The 7,431-nt window shown below is 39.0% G+C and overlaps 2 protein-coding genes across 3 annotated transcripts in view; both read right to left on the minus strand.

Moving 5' to 3' along the window:
- The window catches only part of siva1 (SIVA1, apoptosis-inducing factor), a 29,254-nt gene extending 26,663 nt beyond the window's left edge, over nt 1-2,591 (minus strand). Inside the window, exons 1-2 of one of the 2 annotated variants that reach the window (XM_020614506.1) lie at nt 2,214-2,591; nt 1,796-1,984 (exon numbers count right to left, since the gene is read on the minus strand). In XM_020614506.1, the coding sequence (XP_020470162.1) occupies nt 1,796-1,984; nt 2,214-2,523 (499 nt within the window). In that variant the 5' untranslated portion in view covers nt 2,524-2,591. The remainder of the gene's footprint in view (nt 1-1,795; nt 1,985-2,213) is intronic. The other variant, XM_020614505.1, reaches the window with a different exon arrangement.
- A 684-nt stretch (nt 2,592-3,275) lies between these two features.
- The window catches only part of adss1 (adenylosuccinate synthase 1), a 5,969-nt gene continuing 1,813 nt past the window's right edge, over nt 3,276-7,431 (minus strand). The window contains exons 5-13 of the mRNA XM_020614543.1: nt 7,396-7,431; nt 7,205-7,312; nt 7,051-7,132; nt 6,835-6,961; nt 6,554-6,708; nt 4,340-4,464; nt 4,070-4,167; nt 3,797-3,946; nt 3,276-3,541 (exon numbers count right to left, since the gene is read on the minus strand). The exon at nt 7,396-7,431 is cut by the window's right edge and continues 64 nt beyond it. Of these exons, the coding sequence (XP_020470199.1) occupies nt 3,489-3,541; nt 3,797-3,946; nt 4,070-4,167; nt 4,340-4,464; nt 6,554-6,708; nt 6,835-6,961; nt 7,051-7,132; nt 7,205-7,312; nt 7,396-7,431 (934 nt within the window). The 3' untranslated portion in view covers nt 3,276-3,488. The remainder of the gene's footprint in view (nt 3,542-3,796; nt 3,947-4,069; nt 4,168-4,339; nt 4,465-6,553; nt 6,709-6,834; nt 6,962-7,050; nt 7,133-7,204; nt 7,313-7,395) is intronic.

A 7,431-nucleotide genomic window follows, 5' to 3' on the forward strand; every position in this document is an offset into this window, starting at 1 on the left:
TGTGAAATGGTGACGAGATGGCAAAGCATAACGCTTGTCCAGAGTATTTATCAGCTCCATTGTGCGGCTACATCATAGGTCTGTTGTGGTGGCGAAGTACTACTTCGCTCTCAACCGTGCTTATAGGGCACATGTCTTTGGCTAAAAAGTATGCAATGGCATCTGTTATTTTTTGTGCCTTTCTGAGCTGGATGGATACGGAGTTGCACTGAAGAGCGTGTCTTTAATTGATGACTGTGTTGCGGAGGATGTTTGTCCTTCTTTCTGTTTGTCCTTCTTTCTGTTTGTTTATTAGTTGGTCATATGTCGGTCTGTGTTTGAATTTTAAATGGTTGAAAAGATTTGTGGTGTTACCAGCCAGTGCCGACACAACCGCGGCGCAAATTCTGCATGTGCTATGTTTTTAATGCAAAATGTTCCCAGACAACAGAATTTCTTCTACCTTTTTTGTTGACCAAAGACTTCTGTGGCTGCTCTTTTTCTGGCATCTTCCCTCGCGCTGATTTTTAAATGCGATCAGATATGACATACGCAAGGGGAAGGGTGAAAGCGAAAGTGCGGATGCGCGAACGCAGGCCAAATTAACTTTAAAAAAACTGAATAATCGTTTTTTCTCGATTACACCATTTTTGTGATCGTTGAGCCCTGAAATCGAAATCGAAAATTCGATTAATTGCACAGCCCTAGCTGGAAGTTTACCCAGTATTGCTTTATAAATGGAGAAAAAAAAAAATACCAGTGTTGTTGTCTACAAAGGGTCAGTGATGTCCATCCCACCAACTCATAAAGAATGTAGTGCATCAAGGATTTGTAAAATAGAGGAGGCTGCATGCACATATAATATATCATCATAAATCAGTTACAGGGAGAAAAGTAATTTTATTTCTAAAATAAAAGCCAATCTGAACTTTAAAATTCCTAACTAGATTAACTATATGCACATTTGAGGGAAAAAAAAGCTTATCTGTCCACATCTCCAGGTACATGAAGGAGGGCACTCTTTCAGTTGATTTTCATCAGATGTGAGAATGCTACAATTATCAAGCAACTGTGGATGTGCTTTTGAGAGGATGATGAACTTTGTTGCTTGAGTATTTAAAGGCAATTTTAAACTCAGAGTCATTTGTAAATACTGAAATGCAGTCTGAAGGTCTTGGACCGCCTGCGCTAAAGATGAAGAATGTGTGCAAATAATGTCATCAGCAGACAGGTGTATTTTTGCTTGAATATCCTTACCTAAATCACTTAAATCACAAAACTAGAAAACAAAACTGATCCCAAAATGGAACCCTGAGGGAGAACTTTGGTTATCCAAAGAAAATCAGATTTATGCCCTTCTGCTTAAACACACTGGGTTTGACCTATAAGATAATTCTGGAACAATTTCATAGCATTGGGATTGAAATCAACATCCCCAATACTTGCATTCCCATAAGAACACTGATGCAGTCAATGGTGTAATCTTCATCTTCCTCTTCATGTTGACTATAAAGAAAATCTAAATCAAGTTTCTTCCAAAATGACTGATTTCAGTACAAAATTTCCTCATTTTAAATGAGCATTACAAGCAGCAACTCCTCTGATATACATTTACATATGCAAGTACAGTATTAACACAAACTTGAAAAAATCTTCACCTATCCTTTAAATCACTACTAAATATAATCACACAGATTAGTGTTGAGGTCTTGTTTCAGAGACATCACAGACTGGACCTTCTCAGGGTTTTCACTGATCATACTTTGCTCAGTATACTGGACATCTGAATGTAGCCATCCTTTCAGTTCAGACTCACCCTGTGCAGCGTTTACTCTTGTCAGTCTCCCATCAGGTCTAATGAGTGTCTGTCCCCTCAGCAGCATCTGGGTGCATGCAGGTGTCTGAGCTGGTCCTTTGGGCCGGAGGTTTCTGCAGGTCTCCTCACCAGTGCATATTTTGCCCATCACAGCCTTGGCACCGTTAAAGAGCAACGTCTTTGTTTTTTCTGCCAGGGGAAATGACAAATTATGAGTGAAAATACATGTCACTAACTCAGCTGACCAAAACAGTGTAATGTTAACAGCAACACCAACTGCTGAGAGAATATTAACTGTACAGTACACTAGCCGTCTTATGAACACGAATACGTGCAAGAAAAGCCAACAAGCAAAACATACGAAGCTAACATCAGCTAACACTGCAACGCAGTGGTATATCGGCTAACATTTACTTACCATAAATTTCATGCCTGCATTTGTTACCAAACACGCCATAATTCCTCAGTTCCTGCTGTCCGATATGCATTTTGTACTGCGATGAGAATGTTTCTGGAAACGGACACGGTCGTTTCGTCATTTTAACTGCTAAAAGTCCCGTCTTCCTCCTGCTAGCTTCCACACTTATTTGTTGCGGGGGGGAAAGTGTAAACGAAGCAGCAAGGAACCAATCAAACGCGTAATTTACTGTCACGTGAAAGCTCAAAGCCAATCCGACAGCTGCTGTTGTCACGTGCTGTTGTTCTCTATAAAGCTTAGGGGTACACATTATTGCTGCCTTCACGGGCTGTGGAGAATTTGGGATATTCCTTCTGTTCCTTTTTCTTACAGAATTAAAAAAGATGATTCAATTATTTTAATTAGTTACACAGTCACAATACTCTATGGAAGCCCATTCCCGCCAGTTAAATGAGAAATAAAACGCTCTAAGTCGTTATTTCTACTTAGCTAAGTCGAAATTTCGACTTAGGGAAGTGTAAATAGGAATTCCGACATATCTAAGTCGGAATTCCGACTTAGATATGTCGGAATTCCTATTTACACTTCCCTAAGTCGAAATTTCGACTTAGGGAAGTGTAAATAGGAATTCCGACATATCTAAGTCGGAATTCCGACTTAGATATGTCGGAATTCCTATTTACACTTCCCTAAGTCGAAATTTCGACTTAGGGAAGTGTAAATAGGAATTCCGACATATCTAAGTCGGAATTCCGACTTAGATATGTCGGAATTCCTATTTACACTTCCCTAAGTCGAAATTTCGACTTAGGGAAGTGTAAATAGGAATTCCGACATATCTAAGTCGGAATTCCGACTTAGATATGTCGGAATTCCTACTTAGCTAAGTAGAAATAACGACTTAGAGCGTTTTATTTCTCATTTAACTGGCGGGAATGGGCTTCCATACAATACACACATATCTGCTAATGTATAGTTTATGGACTATTGCATCCAGTGATCATTTTTACTTTGCAGACAAGCTGACACAGAGTGCCCATCATGACTGTATAAACTTTTATTTGAAAACATTTGTACTGGCATAATCGGTAACACTGCTGTAGATTGACATTTGTGATACAATTAAATCCAATAATCGTAAGAATAAAAGAACAAATATAGTCAAGACTACTCAAAGGCTACATATAAGTATTTTTCTAATTAACTAAGAGGGGAAACAATAATTTAAACTAGTGATAAATCATGCTTCCTTTAAGTGGAGATAAAGGTGCCCTTTTAGAACATCTGGATCATGCACTCTCTGGATTTTCCAACACCAACCCACTTGACTAAAGAGAGAAAAAGAGAAAGAGAAAGATTAGAAAAGTAGACAAAAATGTAGGAATCACAACCAAGGCTGTTTCTGGTAAGTGAAACAGTACCACCTAATGGATATCATGCAATTATGCATTAGGTTTTTTTGTTTGTTTGTTTTTTGGAGGCCTTCAGGGGAAGTGTTGTCTTTAGTTCCTTTTACATTCAATGCTGTGTTCTGCAAAGTAAAATTACAATATACAAGTTAATTTTTTGTGTGTTAAACATACTGGGAACTCCAATGTGGTTCTCAATAAAGCGGATGTAGTTTTGTGCCTTGGTTGGGAGGTCATTCCACTTCCTGGCTGCAGACGTGTCTGTCTTCCAACCAGGGAAAGTCTCATACTCAACTTCCACTTTGTGTAAAACATCCATGTTGGCTATCATTAAAAGAAAGTAGTCATTACCAAGCTTTAAATCAGTTTTAGGTCTTGCAATTCACATGAATATCAAAGAAATCATATGGGTTTGTAAGTCTACATTTAGTTTCTTCTGTGAAATACCTGGGAAATGTAGAATTCTTTTTTCATTGAGTCTGTAGGCAATTCCAACTTTAATTTCATCCAGCACATCCAGAATGTCAAGTTTTGTTAAAGCAATGCTGCAGGGATAGTAAAGTAACAAGTCATAAATGAACTGTTTTAACATGTGCTATTTCTTATTCTATATTAGTGTAAAAAAAATGTTTTTCTGTAGGGTAATGTGTGTTTCAATATTAAAAATGTAACCAAAGAAACACTTTATGATTTTCTTAAAGTCCTCTAGTCACTCACGCAGTGAAGCCATTAATCATATGTGCATATCTGACAATGACAAGATCCAACCAGCCACAACGTCGCTTCCTTCCTGTGGTTACACCGACCTCATGACCCCTTGTCTGCAACAGCTCCCCTACTGCCTACAGTAAACAGGAAAAAAAATCCTTACCTGTTACTCGTTTATTCATAAATGACATCAGGTATTTAATAAATCCAACAGGAATCTGTAAACTAAGCAGTCCCTAGTTATATACAATGGCAAGAAATAGTATGTGAACCTTTTAGAATTTCATGGTTTTCTGCATGAATTTGTCATAAATTGTGATCTGATCGTCATCTAAGTCAAGAGTACTGGCAAATGTAATTTGCCTACAAAAACAACACAATTTTTTTTTTATCTTTCATGTCTTTATTGAAGACACTCATTCAACATGGTAGTGGAAAAGCTAAGTGCACCTCTGGAATTGATAACTGGTTGGCCCCCAGGCAGCAATATCAACCAGGTGCTTCCTGTAGCTGTGGATCAGACCTGCACATTGTTCAAGGGGAATTTTAGCCCATTCTTCCTGGCAGAACTGCTTTAACTCCGTCATATTCTTTGGACATCTCCCGTGTATGGCTCTCTTCAAGTCTGTAGTGGACTTGCTCTGGTGTTTTGGGTCATTGTCCTGTCGCATCACCCAACTTCTACAAAGTTTCAGCTGATGTACAGACATTCTCACATTATTCTGAAGAATTTTTTGGTAAACTTGGGAATTCATCTTCCCCTCAGTGATTGCAAGCTGGCCAGGCCCTGATGCAGCAAAGCAGGCCCAAATCATGATGTTTCCTCTATCATACTTTACGGTTGGGATGATGTTTTCATCATGATACGCAGTGCCCTTTTCACGCCAGATGTAGTGCTGCGTGTTCTTTCCAAATAGTTCAATCTTAGTTTCATCAGTCCACAAAATGTTTTGCCAATACCACTGTGGAGTTTCAATATGCTCTTTCACAAACTAGCAACAATGTTTTTTTTAGTAAGCAGCGGCTTCCTTCATGGTGTCCCGCCATACACACCCTGCTTGTTCAATGTTTTACGTACTGTAGACTCATGAACATGGATGTTATGCAGTTCCAATGATGCCTTCAAATCTTTGGCTGTCACTCGAGGTTGTTTCTTTACCTCATTGATGAGTCCTTATTGTGCTCTTGGGGTCATTTTGACTGGGCGCCCACTTCTTGGTAGAGTAGCCACAGTCCCAGCGTGTCTCCATTTGTAGATCATTTGCCTAACTGTAGACTGGTGAATTTCTAAAGTCTTTGAAATCACTTTGAAAGCCTTTCCAGCTTCATGTAAATCAACAATTTTTGATCGTAGATCTTCTGAGAGCTCTTTTTGGCAAGGCATGGCTCACATAAGCATATTCTTCTTGTGTGGAGCAAACTCAAAAGGTTTGAGTGTTTTTATCTGTCAAAGTAGCTCTAGTCCACACTTCCAAACTCATTTTATTAACAAGACTCCAGGTATGCTAACACCTGACTCCAATTAGCTTTTTGAGGTCATTAACTCAAGGGTTCACATACATTTTCCACTAGCACTATGAAGTTTTTATGGTTGTTCTCAATAAAGACATGAAAGATCAGAATTTTTTTGTGTTGTAATATTAGGCACATTATATTCATCAGTACTCTTGACTTAGATGAAGATCGGATCACATTTTATGACAAATTAATGCAGAAATCCATGAAATTCCAAAAGGTTCACATACTTTTTTTCAGTGTAAACAGTTGTGTACAATAAAACATCACATGGACTGGGAGATAACCAGTCCATTTACCATAACCATTTTAACCTTTTGACCTATTACCCTATGGTCAGTTCCCGTGACAAGTAACATAACCCCACCTCGCACAGTAAATACATCCTGAACCCAGACTCTGACCCTAAATTTATCTCTGTGAACATGTGACCTGCATAAGAGTTGAAGAGTGTTTTCAAAATTTAACAGCTGCACTTAGCCAACAACCCCCCCCCCCAAAAAAATCCCCTCCGCCAGCCCTGCTGCTTGTGTGTCAGAAACAAACTGTAGCTACATGCCTAGCTCAGTATTAGGAAGTTACATAACGTCTTGTGTGTCTCTTCTTCAGGCAGTAAAATGGCAGGTGAAGCAAAGAAGACCTACGACAATGTGTGTTTACATGTCTTATTAACTGTGGCAATTTATTTGAGTGACATCAAGTCCTTACATTGAGTTGTTCTGTGGGGAAGACTCCAATTCCAACTCTGGTGGTGTAGGCCTTTGTTACACCAAACACATCACCAATATTCAGAGGAGGAATGCCAAGACCAGTGCATGCCCCACCCACAGTGCAGTTTGATGATGTCACAAAAGGATATGTTCCTAAAGAGAAAAATACTAAATGTTACTACAATCACAGATGTCTTTTCAGGTCCACAAAAGCACACATACAGTTCAGAAAGTTACAAATATAGCAAAACTAATTCTTTTTATTGTTGCTGACAATACCAAAGTCAATGTCAAGCAGAGCAGCATTGGCCCCTTCAACCAGAATTTTTTTTGGAGGTCCATGAAGAGCTTCGTACATGTAATAGACCCCATCTCTCACCATTGGCCGCAATCTCTCAGCGTATTCCTGCAAAAAAACACAAAAAGGGAAACCTGTGTTGTTGTTGGGTGATGACAATAAATCATTATTTAATAGTCAGTGTTATTACTCTCCACCTTGAGTTTTTTCAGTTGGTCCTCAACATCAACTGTCAAGGATGGATACATGGCTTGATACTGCCGGACAAGGTTTTTGAATCTGAAAGAAAAAGAATCATGTCACAACTGTGCATGAGAGTGTTGTAACCTGTTTTCCTTGTATTTTCTCTACCTGGTGGAAAAGTCCTTAAAGTCACCTAGGAGGTCGCACACACGTAGTCCAGTGCGAGATGCTTTGCTAGAATATGCAGGTCCAATGCCCTTCTTGGTTGTTCCAATGCTGTAATAATGAAACACGAGCCAAGGGAAGCGATGTTAAATAATGTGTGAAATGAATGTAGATTTGTGCTGATTGTAGTATACTGTGGTGTGTTATCTTTGGGTAAAATTGTGCGAGGT

This window comes from Monopterus albus, unplaced genomic scaffold (assembly GCF_001952655.1).
Source record: "Monopterus albus unplaced genomic scaffold, M_albus_1.0 scaffold147.1, whole genome shotgun sequence".
Lineage (NCBI taxonomy): Eukaryota > Metazoa > Chordata > Actinopteri > Synbranchiformes > Synbranchidae > Monopterus > Monopterus albus.